General features: G+C 40.6%; 1 protein-coding gene across 6 annotated transcripts in view; it reads right to left on the bottom strand.

The window, feature by feature from the left end:
- ARHGAP12 (Rho GTPase activating protein 12) overlaps positions 1-24697 on the bottom strand; it is a 74932-nt gene extending 50235 nt beyond the window's left edge. For 5 of the 6 annotated variants that reach the window (XM_086742044.1, XM_086742046.1, XM_086742045.1 and 2 more), the window contains exons 1-2: positions 24559-24697; positions 18310-19064 (exon numbers count right to left, since the gene is read on the bottom strand). In XM_086742044.1, coding sequence (XP_086598170.1) covers positions 18310-18978 — 669 coding nt within the window. In that variant the 5' untranslated portion in view covers positions 18979-19064; positions 24559-24697. Of the gene's footprint in view, positions 1-18309; positions 19065-24558 lie in introns of those variants that run through there. The other variant, XM_086742049.1, reaches the window with a different exon arrangement.
- Between the last annotated feature and the right edge of the window lie 606 nt (positions 24698-25303).

Raw genomic sequence — 25303 nt, 5'->3', positions numbered from 1 at the left:
CTACAGAAATATTAAGTAAGAAGTTGTCTATTTCTGCTAGGGACAGGAAAAACAAACCTGGCTAAATTTAAAAAACTAGAAAAACCTACTTATGTGTCAAGAGAAACAAGGTACAAAGAATGAAACCTTGCAACAGCTTGATCAAGAAAATAGGGAACATCCCTTGAAGGTTTAAGTGCAGGTTAGTCAACAACTTTCAACAGCAGTTTTGGTATTCTTGCTTCTGTCCCTATGCAGTGAGTAAGAACCACACTGGGGTGCTTCTCTGTTTTCATTACTCTCATAAGCTTTTGTATAGCTTCATATATTTGTAATGCCCATCCTGCAAGGCAGCACATCTGAAGTTAGAAATAAATGGAGCAAGTTATTAAAAATTTATAGTAAGAAGCTGTTTCATTGTACAAGTATGCACAATTGAAATGTTGGGCTTAAATCCTTGGTTTTTTCATAAGAAAAATAAAAATCAACAACCTAATAAGAACGAGCAATATACTACCATCGCGATCAGAGGATTAAAGAACATCCCTGAAGTAGAAGAGGCCTCATGCCATCAAAGGAAGAAAGAAGTACCCCAAGTAGCTCAGACAGAAAATTCCAAGGATTGTCAAGGACAGCTCATCCTATCACCTCAGAGTACATAACACACTAGCAGTATGAATGGTAAGAGTGAAGAGACAAATACAGTTTTGCTCACTAGCTTCAGGCCTCCACTTGGAGTGAAAAAAACCTGATCTCTGAAGAAAGTGTTTCTGTTACTATTCTGAGAAAAACTATTCCAACATAAAATATAATACATGCAGTACTTTATAGATGCAATATAAAATAAAACATTTTCCTCACAGCCACCCAAGCCCTTCCAGCCACAGGAAAAAGGGTATCATACTGATGGCTGATGCACCTGCAAGATAAAAGTTGATTATAACTGCAGAATAAGCACACCCAAGAACTCAGCTGTTGCACAGAGCAGGGTGTGAGTTGGCTGTTTACCAGTGAGGCATTCACTGATTCTGGCAATGCTGAACGTCTTCCACCAGTCTGTGTCGACAAGCACACAAAAAGTGCCCATCACTCTGCATCTAATATATTATGTTACAGAATTAGAGAGGAAAAGGACAGTTGTCATCAAATGAGATGGAACGGAAAGTGTAGTGAGGCAAAAGACTAGTGTATATAGTCTCAGCTACGCTGGACTGCTGTGTCTGTCCATTTTTATTCTGTTTTTCTTTAAGTAAAATAGGAACGGTACATTGTTCAGAGTGCTTATAGTCACTTCTTGCAAAATTTAAAAAACACATATTATTAATATTAATTTTTAGTAGGAAAAACTGGGTCAGGTACGGTGGGAATACCTTAATTTAAGCAAGAAAAGAAGCTATATTTTCCTCTCCTCTGCAAATCTCCAGAGTATATCAATACTTAATAAGTTACAATCCAGAAGAGTTATGAAACATTCAGAAACATACTAGTAAGGAAATGGGAGAGATACATATACTTTTTTTAAAAAAAAAAAAAATTCCTTAAAAAAGCTGAGGATTATTGTCTTCAACCTGTAGCAAAATTGACATGGATAAAGCCAGAAGTTTCCACTGAATCTAGTCAAACTTCTGATTCATATATTTCTACAGATCCGAGAGATGAGTTTCGGAGAATCAAGTTTCTCAGATTTCAGAAAAACAAGGACATGCCCCCATTCACTCAACCACATCAAACCCATGGTGGCTCCTGTCCTGTTCACTGAGGTGGTTAACCCAAAAAATTAGGAAGAAATCATCTCTATACTAAAAAGCTTTCCAGCACAGAATTTAAGTCGCCTGAAACGTGTCAGACAACTGGAAATGCTTGTGCTTCAATTATTCTTCCTTGACCATGCATTACCACTGCACAGCCCTCAGAAATGGAACGGGTAAGTCAATTCCCAGGTACAATTTGGAAAAAAAAAAAAAAAAAAAAAACAAAAAAAAAAAAAAAAAAACCACAAAAAAACCAAAACAACCACCACCAACCAAAATGTTACAAATTAGATGGCAGACCCCCCACATTTAATGAAGAGCAGTTTTAGTGAGACCTGTGGCCATTTCCCGCCAGTTCGCTTTCACAGCTGCTGCACTGACAGGAAATTTGTCTTCCCTGAGAAGTTGCAAATCAGCAAATGATGAAACAAGTTGTATTTTGTAATACAAAATAGAGGTCTCACAAACCAAGTGAACTGGGCTTTGGCTTGGCTTTTTTAAGCTTCCGAGTAACTGCAGTGCAATCTAAACTCCAATGTTTATCTGTTCAGAAGCAGTTAGTTGTAATTTTTGCAGTTCAAATATAATTTCAATATAGCCATTAGGATTGAAAAAAAAATTAGTTGATTGTATGCTGCAGTAATTGAGAAAGAACCACAAAACAACATCAGTGCATACATCCTATAGTACGTCTATCATATCTTAAATAAAATTATTGGTGAAGGGACTAAAACAGTGTCAGAAGGACTAAAAACTCACTTTACAAAAAAAAAAAAAAGTGTATGCCAGAATATTAGAAGAATAATAACAAATGGGTTCCTCAACAGCAAACTAAGCCTGTCCCCAGAAGCTCTACACAGCCATCCACCCTCAAAAGCCAAAACTAAATCTGAGTATCTCCTCTCCTCCAACAATCTTCCTTAAACATAAGAGCTAAAGGTTTCACAAAGAAAAATTACTGTATGATGTTCGCTGGTATGTGTTACAAAAGAGGTGTCAGAACAGGTTCTAGTGGCCCCTTATGTCCTACAGAAACTACTGAGCAATTTAAGTTAAAAAAAAAAAATAAAAATGAATCAAAGCTCAACATTCAACTGAAAAATATGACAAAGAAAAAAAAACATAAACAAAACACTGAAAGTATCTCCACTGCCAGACCAGTATGACTACTGTTGAACAGGCAGCCATTTGGATTCGTGGTCAAGCACCATGAGAATCAAGGTTACAGGCTCACTCCACAGAAAAGCTACCCGATTTTAAATAAGAAATTAGCATATGCTTCAAGAACTAGCATATCATCAAGCTTTTAGTAATCATATTTTAAAATATATTTTATTTTCTGACTCTTCAGATCTTCTTAATAGGAAGCAGCTCCACTTCCAACTGTACACTGCTGAGAACTGAAACGAAGGTTAACAGCACAGCAGGCCAGCCAAGTTCCCTGTAACATAGCTCAGGATTTTTTTTTTTTTTTAAGCACCCATTTTAGGGGGGTATATTGAGGCGAAAATATTTACAAATTGGACTCGTAATTAACATGGTAAACAGAAATATTTCCTCTGTTTCACTTTAGCTTTTTCTACAGTCAACATAAATCAGACTATCAAGTCACTACAATTATCCCTGACTGTGATATGTTCTAGTTCTTTGATAACTCAAAAAGGAAAAAAAAACAGCTTGCTACCTGAGATTTGACACCCTAAGTTGAAATTTCTCACTTAAAGGCTTGGAACTATCTGTTCAACACAAAATGCTGTTTGCTGTAGAAGCCAACTGCGTAAGTAACAGGACAAAAAGGAAAAACAAACAAACAAACAAAAAAAAAAAAACCAAAAAACAAAACACCCTCCTGATTCCAGCCTTCTGTGCTGATTTCTTTTCTTCAGAGAAGTATCAACAACTGATCGTAACTACATGTTTAACAGAATCCCCCTGATTGCTTGAAGGTCTTTCTCAAACAAAGTTTTCTTTCTTTTTGAAAGACCTCTTATGAAGAGCTGAAACAAAGAGGTACAGCCTGCCAGAAGTAAGGAGGGGATCAAGTATTTTGGTATTTCAAATACGGGCTCCATCTCCAAAGGCTGTCACAGTTAAATCAATCCAGACAGGTCTGCTAAAGACGCACTGATTATAAAGATGGCATCTGGTCTTCCCACACATGGTACCACATTCAAACTAGAGCCCTTCTGACTATGAGCAGCACTGCTGGATTAAGACTGTAAAAACCTCTCTCCAAGTCGGGCTCCAGGAGTGAGATAAGACTCTCAGATGTAAGAGAGAAATGAGTGAATGCAGCTGTAAGTGAAACAGACTCTGCAATAAAAATAGGAAGCTGTGTTCTTCACCACGTCCCTGCCCACCACGCAGACCACTCATGCAGTTTGTCCAGTACCAAGGTGGGAAGCAGTGAAATACAGCATGCCTTCCCATTTTTTCCATGACTGTAAGACAAATTCACAAATCAGAAGTAAAATAAACTGACATAACTGAATTGGCTTTCTCCCATGGAACATCATTTGTCACTGCTGACAACTGAAAATTAAAATCATTCCAATCCCTAGATATCAGCAATCCATTTCAATTTATCAGTGAAATGAAGAAAATAAAAATACTGCCTCTGAAGGAAAAGGCAGAGAGGAAAAAGAAATAGTCAAATCCAGGTAGCTGGCACTAGCACTCTGAAACTTACTGCTGATGGTCTGAGTGAAAGGGGCCACACTAACCCCCCACATGCATACCCCCAGATTACAAAGCACATCTTAAAATATTAGGGGTGGAGGTAATTTAAAAAAAAAAAAAAAAAAAACAAAAAACCCACAAAAAAAAACCACACACCAAACAACCACCCAAAACAACCACACCTCAACCCACAAGAGACCTTCACAAAAGTTGGAGTTTCTTTTGACTGAAGACAGACTTACACAGTCTTCCGACAAATAAAAAACTTTAACAAAATTAAGAGAGTATGTTAAAATGGACAGATGCTTTTTGTTGCCCTTTGTTTGGCTATTTTTATATAATACATTAAAAATTAAAGTTATGTCGAAAGCTGTCACATAAGAAAACTTCCATTAGGAAAAGATGCAATAAGTTACCAGCACGTAGTACACAGGAATGCATTTATGGTAGGTACTCTCGTTACACAATGTGAGGGAGTTTAGAAAATGCTGTCAAACTTCATTAAGAGAAATGTTACGCTACTTAAAATTACCAAAACATCCCAGGCTTTTTTTACTATCCTATGCAATAAAGCAAGCCTATTAGCAGTACATTATAGCTGAGATGGCAAGAATTTGCTAATAGTTTCATGCTGATTAAGCAGCAGGCAGTAAGCGGTGCCCTGCACTTGCTCCAGCGCACGCAGCCCTCCCCCACGCTGCTGAACCACATAATTCCGTGCTCAGCATTCGGCGGATCAGCTGGAGCCACCAGCCTTTAGAGAACATTCTCATTGAAACGACAAGTGTAATAAAGTATTGCAGCGCTATCTGCCAAGCTATTGAAAAAAAATTTTTAAAAAATGCTTTTAAGGACATGCATGCATTAAAAATCTCTACACTAAAGTATAGAAGCAAAGCTCAGCACATGAAGCTGCTCTTGAAGGCTGACGGAAAACAGCTGTTGAGCTGCAGGAGACAGGTTGAATGGAAGCTGAACTTTCTGGGAGTCTCCAAGAAAAATATATACTAGGGTAAAGGGCATGTTATTCTTCTACTATGTCATCAGCAAATGACACACCTATAGGTATTTGTTGTATTTGTTTGACAATTTAGCTAAAGCAGAGTATCACAAGCAAGTGACATTTTTAAAAGTATTATTTCTGGAAAAACAATAACTTGCCATGAATAAAACAGACAGACAAACAAGTTTTTCAATGTACTTAAAATGACTGTATACAAGTTTTCATAAGAATACACTGCCATGGATTTCTATGCCGTTTTCTAGAAATTGAACTGCTCTAAAAAGGTGAATTGCGGGCAACCACAGGCACTGCAGGAGCTCCCCGTTCCAGGTCCCAGAAGGGTCTGTAAAGTAACAGCGCTGAAAGCTGATCAGCCAGCTGCCCAGAGAGCTTTCTGTAACACCGCTGTCAATAAACAGAGCTTATTTTGCTTGATGACTTAAGACTCTACAGTTCAGTCACATCAAGTACAACCACTGTATTAAAAATATAAAGCTTATTGGGAAACTTTAAATATCTCAATAGGCTTTCGGCTAATGCTACTCCAAATGCTTTCGTCTCCAGAAGAGAGGCAATTGAGTATGTAGGGTGAATAGCTACGTCTTCTAAACAACACTTATGGGAAGCATTAATAGCTGTGCCTTTTAAAATGCCATTGAAATGGGGGATTAGGGGATGGGCAAACAATCTGGCATGGCAACAGCACAGCAATCACAACAAAACCCACAGCGAAGCCTCAAGGTACGATGAGCCTCGCAGCCATTTGTCTGGGAGAAACACAGGACAAGAGCTACAGGAAGACGTCAAACTGCTGAACTCTGCTAAGAACACATGTGTTTACATTTTAGCATGTAAAATCACCTGTATCGACCAGAAACTGAAGTTTTACGCCACCTTTCGTCAAGGCAGTACAAAGCTTTTGTCCATACCAGCATACCGTAACCAAATGGATCTAGTAGCAGTAAGAAGTTACAAGTACCAATTTTTTAAGAAAATCCCTCTTGTCATAGAGCATGCTATTATTGACATGCTTAGTGTAAGAAATTAACATGAAAAGATTGCCCAACTTGCAAAGGATTTGGAACAAAAAGCTGTAATGTTTTTGACAGCTTGTTTCCATAGGCTTCTTTCTCCCACATAGACCTTCCCACAAGCATCATCGAAGCTTACAGATGATACAAAAGCCATTTTCACACACTATTCATCATTTTTCACATACATAAACATAATTTCAACAGGTAATCTTTTAAATGGTTAAATTAAAATTAGCTCTTAAGTGTTCATTTATTCATTTAGCTCATTAGTAAAACAGATTACCTAAAACATGATTATTTTCAACATCAAAACTCATTTTCACCCCGCAGGTTTCAATCAACAGTGAACAGAGTGGACTTTCCCATCTCTGAAAAACCACTAGTCCCTGTATTGGACCGTCCTCTACTAAATCTGCATTCAGATCCAGTATTCTCTCACGTGTTTCTGTGTAACGCTGAATATCATTAGCGGGTTCCACGACAGACAGCAAGATCTTGTAGAAGGTGCAAGACAAAGTCACTGTACAACAACTTAGAGCAGAAACTGCAATTGAATTTTCAAAGGAGTCTTTGGTATTTTAGGATACTACATTTCTTTGCCATCCTTACTATCTCCCAGTACCTTGGGATGGGACATTCACCAGCCTGCCTGAAGCAACCAAACCTTAAGGCAAAGTAAAAGAGGGAAAAAAATGCTTGCCGTTAAAATGAATATATTTCTTGTTTTTCCAACACTTTAGATGTGGTTTGTGCTTAGAATCCCTCTGACCAGGAAAAATACTTCGTATTTTGGCATTTACAGAAAAGAAATTCACAGCTCCACTAGAAAAGCATTTTAAAATTAAATTCTCATTACAAGTTGGGCTCTTAACAGGATCAGAAGCTGGCTGTTTATGTATTGTATGTATATATACCTACTCAGCTGTTTAGTTTGCATGTTAAAGTTTCCCAATAAACCATTAAAATCCCACATATATTAGCATCCATCATTTATCATGGAGGGGAGACAAATATGAAGAATTAAGAGAAAGTGTCACAAGTCTTTCTAAATTCAGAAGATGCTGCCTCCGCAATATATGCACTCCAGCACACAATCAAAATTGAAGTTTTGTTAGGGCTGCATGAACCCCAAACAAACACATTTTAATGGCTTAAGACAAAGAACATCTACTATTGCATCATGTATATTTTTTTTTTTCTGGTAAGGAGGGATAAAGTAGAAAGTCTCATGTCAGACAAGACATACACAGAACAGTTTAAGCGAGACTTCAGTTTAAAATTCTGCCTTAAAAGACATAACAGGATGAATAAAATAAGTGTTAGTAGTTGGCACATTATGTAAGAATTATTCCTACTTTGCTCAAATTTTGAAATATTTCCTTTAGTAGCTGTTTAAGACTACACAAAAAAAGCTTGTAATTATGCCATGGTGCTGCTAAGACATTTTTGAATTCTAAGCTTCTAAATGCGCTAGAATAGCCTACATTCACTCTAATTTAAACATCATGATTGCATTTTGCAAAAGTACACCAAATAGTAGGATGAATGTTTTTTAAAATACATCCAACTCACTGTGCAGAACTTCAAGTAGTGAGATTTTTTAAGATCATTTTTGAAGTGTTCTCTTTTTTTAATGCTAAAGGCAAGTACACAATTGTACTGTTAGACTGTCTCAAAATCCCAGGAATTCTCAGCAATGGGCAATCCACACTGCTTACAGCAGAACTAAGCAAAGCACGAAAATTCTCACCGAGGTTGCATTCTTTTTTCCCCTCTACAACAACTAAAAATACACATATTTGTCCTTTGACTGTATTTCTTAGTCTGTTTCTCTCTACTTGCAGACAGTTTGTTGGCACTCAGTTTCAGGGCAGAAAGCATGAAACACTCAGCCATGCATTTCTGCACTCTTTCTTCCCCTTTATTTTCCTTACACTAGCAAGAATTTCTTTCAAGAGCAGCTATTTCCGCAACTTAGTATCCAGAGTAAGTAAGTATACTTTTGTCACTTGATTTTGTGTTTCAACATTAAAACAGATGGTAAAATAAAGTAAGTTTGCAACTACCACTTTACTTGAATAAAATTAGATACTGGATCAGCACTTCCCCCCCCCCCCCCCTCCATTGACAGTGAAGAAGATATAAAAAGATTTAGTATTTGTGTATTTTTATTTATGATTCTGAGGTTGCACTCAAGCGCAGATCCAGCCACACCAAGGACAACACAGAAGCCTGGTCCTCTGTGCTCAGATCACAGTTTAACATAACACGGTGAAGCAAAGCAGCAGTTTCTGGACAGGCGGTAAAGAAGGCACTGCGAAAAGATGAACTGCAGGATAAGCGAATGGAACTGCTGAGACCACCTATGGATGCCGTGTTTAAACACAGCCCTTGGAGCTACAATCCAAAACTCTCCTCAGAAATCAAGTGCAAAGACAGACATTATCAATGTAACATCATCTTACCCCATAATGTTCTCTTTATTGTTTTAGTAAACAGCATGCCAAAGACATCCAGCAGCTAGAAAGCACTCTTGTCTTACAGCCCTCACAAATGCCGTGTGGAGTATCATCATGCTTTCAGTTTGGAGAAAATCTGTTGAGGCTTCAGAGCTTTACAAAAGAGTTTAGAGCTAGATTTTAGTAAAGCAGTTCAGATTTGAGTTCTTCTGGTTTTCCATAAAATTTTTTTAAAAATTGAAAAAAAATCAAGTACAAGCATGTATCCAAGTTTTGCTCAACTGATGGTTACAATAGCAACTTACGAACTAGGAAAAAACAAAAAGTGATGCAATACAGTTTTTTACACATACAGATAACTGAAAAGTAAACAAATTTAAAGGGAAATTCACACCTTGGTACATCACAACCCACATCCTGCTATAAGAACAAGCACTCTCAGGTTTGGGAAGAGAAGGAACTGAGACAAGTCTCTCCTTGTGAGAAGAGCATGGAAGAATAACAAGAAAAAATATCTCTAAAGTTTTACTTCCCTCACTCTAAATGTCCTCTCTGCTCAGGCAGTCACATTAAGAACATAACCCTCCAGACTGGCAAAGGCAAGAAGAGGGAAAGCAAGTGAAGTTGAAGACTGTAGTTCGTTACTGCAAAGGCTGCGGTGAACAACTGATTAGGATTTGCCACAGGCACAAGAACGGCTGAGCTCAGCGAGTGAACGAGTGATGAATGAAGGGCTGGAAGGACAACACTGCGTGACAGCTGTGCCACTGGCACCACCACAGCTTCTCTTCTCTGAAAGCTCAAGCTCCAGTTCCCTGCCTAAAACAGGGCAGCCACAAAGCCCAGCTGTGAAAAGCAGGCCTGGGAGGAAGCGACGAAGTCCTCTGGCACGTCTTGCAGGCCTGAGCACTAAGGAGTAACACAGGTTATAGTATGAAAAGTACAGGGCCTTAGGGCAGCATGAAGATGCTATTAAAAGTTAAAGCACAGCAACTAGGAGGGAGGATAAAAAAAGTTACAGCCAGGACAAAGGCACTTATTTGGAGGATCTGAAAGGGAAAGAAAAAAAAAGAAAAAAAAAAGGACAATACTGATAAGTAGATAAGTACATCTCAAAGTTTTTGTGAAGGAGTTTGAAGTTGGTAGTTGCACTATATGAGATGCAAATCAATATCAAAGTGTTGTCAAGAAACAGTGGCCCTCGATTTTTTTTTATATTCTCTCTACATAATTATATATAAAGATATACGTACATACAGACATACACACATATATAGTCCCCTGTGTCTAAAGCACAACGCAATTATGCACGACAGCCATCTATTAGCTCTTTGAATTGGATGCAGATAGCCAGGAATTAATACGGGTAACGCCAAGTGACGTTGATAGATCATCAGTTAAGGGGAGCACCTACATTCAATGTCAGCAGGAAAAACAGTCAAATCAAAGAAATTCATATCTAGTGTTACAACACTTCACCACAGGATAAAGCTTCTTCTAAATACTTAAGAACAAACAATGTTTATGTGCAACACGGTGTAAAGTTTCTGTTGCAGCATGAATCATTTCTAAACAATATCCTGGCAATCTATCAAGCTGTCCAGAAAATAAATCTGTATATAACACTATTAGATATCGTGAACAACCAGTTGAGAGTCCAGAAAGTTTGTTAACAGTATTTTTGTTTTTATCAGACAAAATACTTTATTAGGATATTTCTTTACATTAGCAGATTTGTTGCAGAAGTCCCATCACATCACTGAAAAGGCAAGTGTGCCCTCCAATCCATCAGATTCGCAGACTTCACACTAGACTATTTATGACTATTCAGGCTGCAATAAAAGGGAATGTATGGGATATCGACATACTTGATCATACTTGCTTAAGCCAGCACCACTCCATCTCAGTGCTGTACTGGCAACAAATATTATTTGCAGAGCCAGGTGGTGACTAGAGCAGCAAAGTGATTCAACTGCACAACAATCCATGAAAGAGAAAGGTGACAACTGCATACACTAGACACCACTGGAAAACATACATAAAACTCTGCTCTTCAGCACTGCATTTAACAGAACACAGGGAAGCTACTTAATTAAACTGGATGATATGAAGATCAGTCAGAACCCTGAGGCAAACTATTTTAAAAGGGCAGCAATTAAAACTATGTTAATTAAATTCAAAACATAATACGTAATTTCAGATTTAAGATAGGAGCCAGTAAGTTCTAATCATGAATTTGATTACAAACAGAAGTTGAAGCCAGATAATGTAACATCAAAACCCAACATGAGCAATAAGCTCAATTCATTCAGACAGCTCCTCAACTTTTAGCTGTAATTTACAAAACTTTTCAGACAGAGGACTAGAACTAATTGGAATATACACCCATGCCAGTCTTCAGAGCATCATTGCACACAAGCTTTAAGTTTCTATCAAAAGAGTTTACAAAATAAAAGACAGGACAGGCAGATAAATGCTACTGAGAGAGAAAAAAAAAAATACTACCAAAGTTAAGGTGGCTTTACTTCTCAACAATCTCTTGGCCATTTCAGCATCAATAATTACAATACCGACTTAAAAACCAGGACTCCTCTGTACGCAGTACTCACTGTGCACCCACTAGCATGTAAGGCTTTCGCAAAGCCTTCACACGGGAATTATTCTACGTCTCTACTCACACTTTTCACGTCTTCTATGCTATTTTCAGCACTATTACCTCCTTTTCAAGATGAGAGAGGCTGGTAACTGCACACTATGTAAAACACAGAAATACCATGGAATGAAGAATTCTGCATTTTTGTTTTGCTCCGTTTCCTACCACTGACATTCTCTACGCTTGTTTGATTGCTTCTCTGCATTAACCTAGCACTTTCATAAAACAATATACTAAAAAGCTATTATCTATAAGAACTAACTCTGAAGCCATATTAAGACAGACTCAACTGAAAACTAATAAATGTAATCTAACGCTACGTTGCCCAATTGCTCACCATCACAAAAGCCTTGAAAATCTTCAATTCTTACTGTCCTGAAAGATTGTTTTGTCCAAAAATATTGTCCTTTAGCATCAGAACACACCCCACGTAAGGGCAAAACCCGTTTCTCTCTATCGTTTTTAAACCAAACATACCCAGCAAGGCACGTCAGAGAAATATCAGCTGTTTGGGTACTAGAGAGGCATAGATTTTACTTTCCTTTTTTTAAGCACGAATGTCTACTATTCCAGAGAGAACTACCTAAAAAAAAAAAAAAAAAGAAAAAAAGTGTTTTGCATTTTATTCTACTGAGTCATATGTTCCCTACCACTTTGTCACACTGCTGTGAAACAAATGATACTTTCTTTAGAATTCTACAAAATAACAGCACATTTACTCCATAGGCAAGCACTGCAACATTAGCAAACTGTCTAGCTCGTAACTAGGTAAAGACATAGCAAATGCAACTGTTTATATTCAGAGTTATGTGCAAGAACAAGATATGATCAAATATTCTCAAACGGGTTTTTGTTTATTACAAAGCAACTTGAGTTTGTTCTATGTCTGGAGGTTCCCAACTTAAAACCAACAGAAGCACCGCCAACAAAGAACAAGCAAGTCCCTGGTATCTCCAGCTGCTTCCAGTTTAGGCAGCAGTCAGACAAAACAGCCGTGCCTTTTCCTAGGGGTGCTTTTCTGTTTAAGCATTTGCTCCACCACCCATAGAGATTCTGCTGTCACTCCTACCGAGGCTGGTATTTTGTACTACTTCAAAAGGAAAGGCAGGGGGGACAGCAGGCACCAAAACTCATGTTGCACACTAAAAATTACACTTTTCTACATGAAAAACAGAAAACCTACTGAAAAACAGTCCGTATCACGACTTCCATTCCTTAAGCGCTGCAGCTTGAGCTTCATTTGAGCCAGTAAGCAGTTCTAGTAGGATCAAAGTCACAGGTTTACAAATACAAGTTCATGCCTTTATCATTTTCAACGTGAAATTACGATAAATAGAGGTGGAAAGCCAGAAGACTGTGTTGGCACTTGCAGAATTTTAACAGTGCTCTAGATCTTTGTTTCAATTTTGAAAGCACAACACAAAACTGCACATATCAAGATCTGTAGCTTACTCAGCCAAGCATTCAGACACAAGAGCATTAGAACAAGCCAGCCAACTAAAATCAGCTTGTCTCCCAGGTTATGGTTTTGGCTCAATTGACTCATACGGATAACACTAGGGGTTTTTTTTAAAAAAAAAAAAAAGAAAGTCAACGTGGTTTGCAGCAGGGCAGTTCAGAGGAGCATACAGGCTGCAGGCAGTGTTAGTGGGACACAGCACCTTCTCATTCTACAGCACCCAAATCCAGAATTACTCACTCGGACCAAGGACATCTGCTAGCTGACTGACACAGTTGTTACATATTAAAAATGCTGAGACAGAGCTGATTAGAAACAGCACCACTGTAAAGTGAAACTATCCAGACCTATTGTCACGGGGGGGAGGGAGGGAGGGAAAAGTATTCCTTAAAGGTTCTGGACATAAAACACTCAGACTTACTGATAAAACTTAGGAAACATTTCAAGCTGGTTGCAAAGTTCTAGCAGCAGTTACTGGAATGTTAAAAAAAAAAAAAAAAAATTTAATGTTTTACAAAATTCCTTTCATTACACAGCTTTTAGCTCCTTGTCATTGAAAGTTATTCTTCACCTCACTATAATGGGCATATTTCAGCATTATACATCAACAAATGCTGATTTTAAGGAATTAAGAGACTAAAAAGATGGTACTTACAATGTAATTAAAAATATTACATTATACATGCCACCATGAACCTGCAAACATGCTCTGTTTCATTACGGAAAAATTCTTGTATATAGCGTGCTTCCTTCATACTGTCAAGTTATTTATTCCTTGAGCAAATGAATGAAATAAAAAATAGTGTGAAATTTCTTACAATAGAAGCAAATTAATTCTGGGTCCCACAAAACCAGTAATAGCCATTTATTTTAGAGGTTTAATGTCTGACCAGCAAGGCAGTCTAACATTAACATTTTGCCACCAGTCTTTCAACTAAGTGACAAAGTCAAGAATGCCAAGATGTCCAGAAGATACACACTCACATCTTCTACAGAAACACCAAAAAATTTTGTTTTTTCAATTAAAAAAAAGTTACAGCAATCACACAGAAATTGCAGAGGTAAGACAAAAAGACCTCCTTGCAAGATCTTTACTACTCAGAATTAATCAAAGTAAAACAGCCATCCTAGTGATAATCCCCTTTAGTGCTTCACAGTTTATGCAATAGTCAATTACTAAAGAGGATGAAAGACAGAACAATCTTTGCAAATAGGTCACTGTCTATATTTATAATGATCAAACCCAGCCTCCTACTAAAAGTAACTTTTAATAAACGTAAAAAGCAACATTAAGACAGCGCATGTATTCTACTTTTAAATACATTCTATGTCTCTTATGACAGAAGAGAAGGTAACACTCATTAGAAACAAAGTTATTTCACATAGGTTATGCATTAGCATTGCTGAAAATAGATTTTAATGTCTGTCTGTAACGATTTTATTTCAAAGTATTATCTTCATAAAGATAACACATAACCATTCTTGCCATGATCTGTGAACTTACTCAACCCTTTCCCTATCTGCATGCCTTCTCTCTCAAAACTTGTTAGTAGGTTTCACCTGCAAACGCTACCCAAAGCTCCTTTTAAAGGCCACTTCTAATGTCTTCCACTTTGGCTTCAACTTTTCTTTCCTGCCTAGGCATGCTTAAACATGTAACTCTTTTCCTTCAGAATAATTTTTCAGGAGTCTATCACATAACACCGAGACCTCCCATCTGCCTCTTCCAAGTGTCGTCTGTCTTCTGCTAAGGATTCTCATTTTTCAAACTTTTCCTTTTTCCCCCATCCCTGGCCTCTCTGAGGAGTATTTTCTGCCATTCCTGCAGAATCAAGACATCACATCTGACACCATTTTCCTAAAATTCAGTTGAATTTAATTGATTCTCAGGGCACCAAGCACCACCACTGTCTCAGTGATTCTTATGCCCAGCTGTGCACTCATGAACGGTTTCGTTTACGTCCAATTCTACCTGCAGTTACCATCTCCACCAAGGATTAAAATCTGGTTAAATTGGAGCTTGTTTCCTCTCAAGCCCTACTTCCTCTAATTACCTCCAGCCATCCCACAGTTCAAGTCCATAAACTAACACCCAATTCTTACAACACCTCATGCACCAGAGTTGCACCCAATAGTTGGAATTTCTTTGCATAAAACATCAAGAACATTCATTACCCAGTCCTGATCTTTCTCTTGACCAGATCATTTGCTTATGTCTTCATCAGCAAATTCTCCTGCTCACACCGTCACCTCTCTATCCTCCACTTCAGCTGCTAAAAATCCTTCCTTACTATAGTACTTTGGAGACTCTGGATCTTCCAGTATTTCCACAGCCAGCAAGCTTATAAACTGGAGAGTGTACAGCTGCAGAACCTGCACTTCATTACGGGAAAGGAGGAGGATAATCTTCAGAAAGTAATGTAATAATCTCTTAGAAGAATCTCATAATAGAAGCATTCCTCTGCATCTCACACATTTGTATTCAGGATACTTAAAACAGACTGAAGGTTGGGCTAGGGCTGAACACTGTCACCTCAATCCCCCCCAAAAATCACCTACACAAAGGTATTATAATGGTCATTCTCGCTTCTAATCTTACAAATTTAGGAGAAAACACCTGTAGCTTAGAGTTTATTACAATGCAGACTGCATAAAACTGAACTCCACAGCAGGCAGGGGAGGGAGAACTGCAGCCTGTCTTGTGAAGTGAAATCCTGTTTGTGCGTGAAAGCCGGGAACTTGATGTTCTCACTGCAGACTAAGAGCAATAAAAACAGCTTTCTGAGCCATTAATTTCTGCACAGCTGATTTCTACTAAACAATGCTCATTATTGAAAGAACTCTAAAAAAATGCGGGGCTGTTCCAGCGAGAAGGCTGGCATTCTGAATATCTAGACTGAGCTAACGGTGACATCAGTGCTGCTACTGCTTTAATCCCTACAGCTACTAAATGTCAAATATTTTCATTGTATTAAAGAGCTTGTGATTGCGCACAATCAGATTAAGTTACTTCATAGTTTTGAAATAATACAACTGGAAGGCACAGTGAGTATCTGCGCTCTGGTCAGCCAAGACCACGATAATCACAAGTTCTTCAGTAACATCAGTCAGAAACTGCCGTGCTTTTTCCACAACCAAAATGTAGCATTTTTAGGATTTGTAACTTTTAAGCACTGTGAAAACTCCCATCTTCAGACTTTCCATAACTCAGTGAAGTCTACAAATACCTGCATAGGTGCCCCACTCAAAACCAAACTTACAAATAGGTTGTAGCATTGCATCAAGTAGGTTTTGGGGGGGTTGGAGGGGAGGAAAAAGGTGAAAATACTAAGTTTCACTGCAACAACAGCCACAATGTCTGGTGGAAACTGAGCAGCAGGCCATACATTTCTTACTGTTGACAAAAGACACCCATGTAACTTCAACTTAATGTATGTTAGAGAAGAAGACACATCACACTGTAGTCAACCAAGTAGAAGGAACTGTCTTAACACACAATATAATCTTTATTGTGGTAGACTATTTAAATAGGATATACTTTCTAAACACTCCTCAGTATTTTCATAATTTGTTTGGCAATCAATTACTACGTCAGTAGATGGGCTACTACACATGCCTCTAAAATAAATATCTAACTATTATTTTATCCTTCCAAGTCCGAAGTGGTTCATATCAACCACAGTGAGCTAGGACACTACTGTAAAGAAACTGCAAGAAAACTGATCAATCTTCACATGGTGTAAGCAATAAATTACTAAAAAAAAAAAAAAAGAAATTAAATTCAGTAATTCTATTTGTTCCTTATTATTTGCAGAGGGGGGAAAACTTAAAATAAAATTGTCATAAAATATACAAGTATTAGAGGCATGAAATCCCATAACTAGCAAAACTCTGAATTTCGAGAATGAGGCCAAGAGTAGAAATAAGATTTGAAAAACTACAGATTCAGAGTATTTCAATAAATACATATACCCAAGCTTATACAGTTCAAGACTACATAAACCACCCAGTCAATCTTGTATCTTTAAGATCTTCCTATGCTCACTTGTTAACTAAGCAGCTTTGTCTTAATTGTGTCTTACCAGCAATGTACTGATTCACAGCTCTCCATGATAAGATTTTTATTTCCAAAGTTAGCACCAACTTCTAGTTGAACACCACACTTGAGTGAGTTCCTTTGAATACATGCTGGCAAATGGGGTTTCCTACAACAATCAGTTTGTACCCAAGCAACAACAGTTTCACATTAGAGAGTAAGAAAGTTCAAGAGCAGGGAGCTTTTAACACCTTAGAATTTTAAAATAATTTAACATCTCCCTACAGAAAGATGGAGGGTGAGGTGGGGGAATTATCTTTATACACACATACGTAAATACGTGTAGGGACACATATATCAGTGGTTCAAGAACAAACTTGGCATTACAAGTAGACTAATTAAGTTGGCTACCCATACAGAAGTGACCTGATTATCTAAGTCAGAGTGCTAATCTTTCGTCGGGGGTGGAGGCCTGTTAAAAAGAAAGAAAAAAAAACAAAAAAACAAACAAAAACAAAAAACAAAAAACAAAAAACACACAACACTAAGAAGTGAGAGTAACCACTTTACTAAGGAAAAAAGGCCACCAATGCTCAGTTTTAGCCTGAAGTGGGAGTATATCATTCCTGAAATTCTTCCATAGTAATTTACAAACTCACATGTTTTGATTTTTAATCCAGAGTAAAGTTGTGAGAAGCAGAACTGGCAAGGCTGACTCACTACAACAAGAGTCCACCAATAAAATAATCAAGCCAGAAATTAAACTCCATATAAATCTTAAGTGCACCATTTTTAAACTATTAAACGTACTAATACATCAATTTACAGCTCCTACGCTATCTACACACACACTTAGGAAAAGCCTACAGTAACTAGCACTATCATTTCAACAAGCAAGAAGTAAGGAGTTACTGCAGTGGGCTCCCTTCCTCCAGAAGAAAACATAAACCAAATTCAGTGGCATCTCAAAACAATCTTAACAAAGAAAGAACAAAGTGTTTCTGTAATAGTCAATCACAGGAATCACATGGAATGAATCCCCGAAGTAAAGTATTTCTGCAAGGAAGAGAGCTATCCAGATCAACTGTTTAGACTGCAATAACCAGTTCATGCTGAGACAACACATTTTTACTTAAACAATCTGAATTTCTTCGGAATAAAACTCAACACAGTACCAAGCAATTATAGCAAAAAGGAAATGAAAGCAGAAAACAAACCCACACAAATCTACAGGGACCTTTTTTTCTTTAGCTTACCTGCACTTGTTCTGTGGAGCTACTACTGAGTTCATCTCCAGACTCTGAATCTTGGTGAATTCTTTCTGAGCCTTCTCCTGCTGAATCACAGGACTGTTCATGCAAAAAGCTGGTCTTCTCTATTTCCAGGAACTCTGGACATGGGAAATGACCCATAGAGATGGTTCTATACTGATTGGAAACCTTGGGAGATTGCAACTCATTGTTAAGTTTTCCATTGTTTTGGGTAAGGTCCAGACTCAAACCAAGAGTTTGGCCGGCGCTACTATTTGGTCCCAAATTTTGATTGGCATCTCGAACTAAGCAAGACACTTGAACTGGAGAAGATTTTCCAAAACTAGAAAGCTCTGGTGACTTATTCACATTTTCACTTGACCTCTGTAATCCATGAGTCAACTTCAAAGCATTATTTGGCAGCATGCTTGCTTGCTTAACAGGTGGCATCAGCGCTTTTCGTGGTATTTCCTTCACATACTGTGCTGGCACATAAAAAGGTTTGGAATTTTCATCTCTTTTGACTTGCCACCAATCATCATTAGTCTTCTTCACTAAAATGTATTTCTCCCCTTGCTTAATCACAATTTTCTTGTCCTTGGCCTCATACTCATAGTCGTACTCCACTTCAATGTACAACTGTCCCGGAAGTATCTTCCCACCTTTATCAGCCATTTCTACTTGAAAAGATTTCACGTTTTACGGCAAAAGGTAAGCCACATTCTGTTTCACAAGTGTTCTTTTCCTGTTAATAATCAGAGCTGTAAGAAAAGAAAAAAAAAAAACAAAACACACAAATATATATATGTAATAAAGTAATTGTCTAAGAGCACTTCGGAGGAAAATAACTTCCAAAATAACCCTGCCTATTCAATTTACATCAACCTCAGACTAATAAATTGATGGAAAAATGCAAGACGTTCAGATACCTTTCTCAGTGACAAAACAGAAAGTCAGTAGAACAACTCAGTCACTGATTTGACTCTCCTATTCACACACGCCTACTATCAAGTTGCACATTAGGCCTGTTGTTTATATTACTCAACAATGTTGATCACCAAGGGGCTGGTGGGGGGACCAGGCGAGTCAATCTCTTGCTTACACACAGGCTTAACTGCTTCATAGAACTGTGTTACACTGGTTTTAACCAAAATATTCAAAAGAAGAAGATTATTATTTGCTTATTTTGATTCCTCTTTCAGTTCAACAGTTCCTTCAGTGTGCTGAAAATTCCTTACAAATTCCCTCCAACTTTCCTCCAAAGCTACACTTCTGTCATCAGGTTCAGCACGGGCTGGCAATCCTTGACCCACATGCACTGCGTGCTCTACGGAGCCTGCTAACCTTCACCTCACTGGAGAGGATGACGACCAGGGAGCTACACAACCCACACTGGCTCAGGCTGCAGATCATGTTGCTTCTGCATCTAGCTATGGTCTATAAAACATTTGGTATAATCACTTTTAAATGTATTTCTTTAAGTTGCTAGTATAACTGCAACATAGAATTTCATCTATAGCCATGGCAGTATTAAATAAGAGTTTTTATCATCTCCAAGACACTTTGGTTTCAGTGGTTTTAATTCCACATATTTACTTTGCTCTTAAGAGAGCTTTCTGCGGTATTTACCTTACAGAAAACCTGATCTAACTGAAAGTTTAAGGCCCTGAACAGAAAACACAAACAAAAACCCAACAATAATGAAACAGGATTATGAACTAAAACCAAAAATGGTTAATAAATGAAAGGGTAATACACAAAAATCTTAGAAAGCATTTTATTAGCAATTCAGCATCCTGCAATCCAGACAACTACCACTGTATCCGCAGCCACGAACTACAAGTTCTCTCTATTTACTCATGTAGCATCAATGTCACATTTCCTAAGTAGATAAGCATCAGTCTTGCCAACTTAAACTGAACACAACATAGTAAATTAACATGAAAGATATGATTCCTCAATCTTTAAAATCAAAGCATGGAAGTAAAGGAGTAGCATTCAAATAGAACATAAGAGAATTCAAGTAAAATGCTGCTACATTTAATCTTACAAAGATTAACAAATACATCTCTTTTTTTTAAATAAGTTTCACAAATGAGAAAAATTATGTAGAAACTTGCAGCTCTGCAAGTTAAGACTTTGTGATAAGATTCGCAGTGTTTACTCTGCCACAGAGTGGAACTAATGCAATTCCATGCAGGCACACACATGCAGAGTGAACTCAGCTACCCTAAACAGGGCTAAGGACAGAAACAACAACAAAAAGAAGTATTTCTGGGGAGAGTTGAAGCAGAAACTCCTAACAGTTCTCCAATTTTTCTTTCACTATTTCTGCTATTAGGTCTAAGCCTTGGGGAAATAAAACAAAAAATACATTTCCCACATAACTCAGTAGAAAAAGAAGCTAAAAAGCTCAAGCACAATGCCAAGACAGAAGTGCTCATCTTTAAAACTGCGTCTTTCTCTTTCCCAGAGTCCACCTTTTACCTCCAGGAAGCACTTCCTACAGGTAACTTGGAAGCTACCATCGTTTACAAGACTCCCAATGGAATCACAAGGTCAAACTTACAGGTTTTTTGAGGACTTGTCAGAAGGAATGATGGCACCACATTCAGCAAAGCTGACATTAAGAACGCAAAGCACTAGAAAAGAATGCTAGGATTCTACCACCTTAGTCCCCCCCTCACTAACAAAACCAGAACACTCTCTCTACCATAAAATGGTACATTGACATTCACAACATTATGGTCTATTTACAGCCTCCATACAAAGCAACTTGCTTACCTGCTGTTCTACATAAATAGGTATTTTTAAGTGCAGCTCTGCAGTTGTTTAGCAACTGTAGCAGAAGGTAAACATGAACAAATTGCAGCCATTCCCACTCTCTTCCTAGTTTTGGAAGCAGTGCCATGCAAATGATTTTTTTTTTTTTCTCCTCACTACTAAATCTAACTCCTCCCAACACTTCTTCAAAGCTGCTACCAACCCCTTTCACAGCTTCAAGGTCATCTACCAGAAAAATGAAAGTGTTTCTGAGTTACAGCCTACCTCTAAGGTCTGCTACCCTTGGAAGCTGAAATGTAGGATGAGGACCCATTCACACTATTTTTCTTTCTCCCATACAGAAACCAAAAAGAGAACATAAGCCTACAGTTTCCCACAGGGCTACTGAGTGTTTAAAAGCTTGGATTTTTCATTAATCTTTTGCCAATTCCATATAAGTATTTATCGAGAATGCATGCTTAGCATTTTTTCAAGACAGACAGGTTCAGTAAATTGCATTTTATGCTTAAAAAATAACAGAATTTCGAGAAATACAAGTTAAATAAAATACAGTAGCTACAAAAACAGTTCTATCCACTTTTGAAGTCAGTTTTGCAGCCTCACCCTTTCCAAAAAAAAAAAAAAAAAAAAAAAAAAAAAAAGAGGCAGCACAATTTTTGTTCTTTCATCCAAGCTGCAAAATTATCAAGTCAATAGCAAACATGTGGTAGCATTGAACAGATGATCAAAAAGAGGCAGACTGTTCCATGTTTGGGCAGAATGCTAAAACAGTTTTATAAACAAATCACATCATCAGGATCAAGCAAGGTTGCAATTCTCCACTTCAACAGAGAGAAGCAAGAGATACCTACGGTATAGGTGGGAAATCTTTCTCAGCAAGTTTAACAAATATCACCATTTACCCTGCCAGTCTGCAAACAACTACCATGGCCTCAATTTCACAGATCCAAATGCGTTAAGTTTTATTTTGTTTTAATTTTAACGCCGCTGTTGTGGCACAGAAGGTAGACTTCGTGTACCCTGTGTGCAGCCCAGGGGATAGCCAATTGTCCTGTCCTTTCAAGGGTCCATGTATCCATCTCATAGACCTTGGGTTAAAGAGCCATGGAAGCGTTGGCCAAACCTATGTCTTAGAATAATTCAGACACGAATGCACAATATTGACATTTGGACTGACTTCATTGTGCTACTAGTCAACAACTGAAGCGATATGGCAGATTAGACCTTGTAACTTCATTCCAATTTTTTTTTCTTCACCAGTATCTGTAATGCTGGATAGTATCCACTTTGGTAAAGATGGTTGAAGAACCCTAATTAAAGGAGGTAAGCATGAAAAATTATTTACTTCCACAGAGGACATCTGTAAGCTTCAACAGATTAAGTAAAGCCTCAATACCTGATTAAGAGATTAATAACAATGAATGGCCCCTCTGACAACAAGAAAACGTATTCATGAACACCAAAAACCAGACTCAAGAGGCCGGATCCTGCCATCCCTCCATCCCCACGTGCAAATCTTTTCAGGCTCCGACTTCCAACGGGAACCGTTCCCACCTCTTGCTCAGCCAGGGCTGACTCAGGCTGGCAACCCTCGGTGTTTGCAGAGGTCAGCTCCGCCCCCCCCGCACCGCACCGCGCCCCGCACCCCACCCCACCGCAGCCACTGCCCGGGGGGGACCGCTCCCCAGGGCAGGGCCCAAACGTGGCATCGGGGTGGGGGGGTTTGCAGGCCAGCATTTGCCTCTGGCTAGATTTCGCGTACTTCCACACAAACCGGGAACTTTTCTCACCAGACCAGAGAACCGGCAGCGACAGCCTGAGCCCCCTTAGGTGGGCTGGTTTGGAGAGCTCCAACTTCACCCCTAATTCCAGCATTATCCTAGAACTCCAGACCAAAAAAAAACATCACAAGATACACAATAAGCATTTCATAACTCTCTTTTTAAATTATCAGGCACAGACTATTTCCTTCTCATCTTCCAGAACTTGAGATATGCTAAAGAGACTTTTTGCTATTTCTTTTATTTTCCTCTTGGAACAAACCTTACTCACCATGGCTACGGAATTGTTACTTACTTCATAATACAAACAAAAGATAACTTATTAAAAACGCCACCAAGGATCGCCTTAAAACTCTTCCTGTGACCTTGTTCACGGTGTCCTACAAAGCAGCAGCAGTTGACTTGTGTAATCTTTTTCCATTTTCAGCATCAAACTTCACCCACTACTGAAATGAACCCTTCCAGAGTCCTGATACAGAAATAAACTCAATTACTGAAGCTAAATTAGGATAAATTCTCAGCAGTTCAGGCCAGATGAGATACCCTGGCTCCAGCTCACTGGATTCTACGATTCTGCTGCTCCCTGGGCAGTGCCAGGCGCATGACCACTGCGTGGGAGGCCGGTCCCACAATAACCCTGTCAGAATTCAACCCAGCCCGTACCTTTCTTCCCAAGGGGCACCACTCTCCCCAGCAACACGAGCTCCTCAGCTGGTATTTTCATGCAGACAACCGGCCCTCACCCGTGCCTGTAAAAACCACCGGCTGCGAAGTGTGCATCTAGGGCATGCAAAAGTTGTACAAAAATAGACGCAAATGCAAACGGCAAATATACACAAAACACAGGCAACTTACAAGCTTTAGGAAAACAAGCCTAATCCTTTACTGCTTCCTCAGAGATTAGGAAGATGGGAGGAGTGCTCGCTTTCTAACCTAAGCGAACTAGCTTCCCAGAGTTCACACTTCCTTAAAAAATTAAGGGCATAACAAGCAACCATTTAATAGTTGCCTGTGACTCAGAGCACGGGATAAGCAACGCATTTTAAACAGCTGTCAGAACAAACTCCTCAAGCCGCGCTGCAGCACCCCGCACCTTGCCGGGCTCCCAGCCCGTCGCCACCCCACTCGCTCCTCGTCGCGGGCTTTTGTCGAGTTGCTGACTCCACCGACCGGCGACGAACCCGCACCGACTCGCCCGGCCAGACCAACCCCGGTTAACCGGAGGCCGCCGAACGCCCCTCCCGGATCGGGGTGGGGGGGTGCTCCGGGAAAGGCCGCCGAGCCGCCGCTGCCCGCCGCCTCCCTTTGTTTCCCGCCGGCCGCGGCCCCAGCAGGTGAGCGGCGGCGGCACACGGCGGGTCGGGCCGCCCCGCCGGCAGCGCCCAGGTGCGGAGCTCCCTTCCGCCGCTGCCGACTCGTCGCTCGCAGCGGCGCCTGGGGAACGAAGCCGCCGCCGCCACGGGGGGCAGCGCGGGGCGGCGCCGCCCAGACCCCCCGCCGGCCACGGGCGGCGCTCCCCGGCGGCGCCCCAGGAGGGCGGGCGGCGCCGTGAGCCGGCCCCGGCCCGGACGTGCCCTCCGCCCGCCGCAGGGCTACCCTGCCCTGCTCTGCCCTGCCCGATTGTCCCGGCGGCGCCGCGCTCCTGCTCCTCCTCCTTCCCCCCACCGGGCCGAGAGGCGCAGCCCCTCACCTGCCTCGGCGGCGCGGCCGAGCCTGGGCCCCGCTCCGGTTGCGGTGGTGACGGCGCTGGTTGCTCCCGCTCTGCTCCGGTCCCCGCCCCGCCAGCCGTGGCCCCCACGCCTGCCCGCCCCGCACCGAGTGTCAGCTCCGGGGCACGGCGTCACCGCTTCCTCCGTCACGTGACGGGGGCGGGGTCCGAGGGGCGGGGGCAGGCGGAGGTAGGGGGCGTGGCGGGGAGTGGGGGGCGCAGGGGCTGGCGCAGGGCAGAGCGGTTCCCGCCGCTCCGGGCCGGTCCGGTTGGGTCCGGTCGGGTTGTGGCGGTGGAGCGGGGGCGCTGGGGCCTCGCCCCGAGGAGCGCTGCGGTGGGCGTGTGGGGCGGGCCGGGGTCTCAATGGGCGACGCAGCCGGGCTTCAGCCAGAGCCAGCTGCGGGGTGCACGGAGCCCGGAGCCCCGCCTCCCCGGGGACCTGGCGCTTTGCCGGGGCCGCCGCGGGGTAGAGCGCGGGTGGGTGCGGGCGGGTTTGCCGCGGAGGCCGCCCGAGCCGAGAGTCCCCGGTTCCCGGGCGGGCGGGGCCCTGCCGTGGGCGGGAGGCCGGCTCCGCTGCCCGCTCACCGACAGGAAAGGTGGAGGGGCCGGTGCGGGCCCCCGGAGCGGATCCCGGCCACGAGTGGGAATGGGTGAGCGTTCAGGATAGTCCGTCCGTTCTGCCGTCCATCTTCACTACAGCCTGCTAAAGCCATCCCGTGCGACTGCA

The sequence above is a fragment of the Chlamydotis macqueenii genome, chromosome 2 (genome assembly GCF_036417535.1).
Source record: "Chlamydotis macqueenii isolate bChlMac1 chromosome 2, bChlMac1.mat, whole genome shotgun sequence".
In the NCBI taxonomy this organism is placed as follows: Eukaryota; Metazoa; Chordata; class Aves; order Otidiformes; family Otididae; genus Chlamydotis; species Chlamydotis macqueenii.
This window is presented reverse-complemented; position numbering and strand designations above follow the sequence as displayed.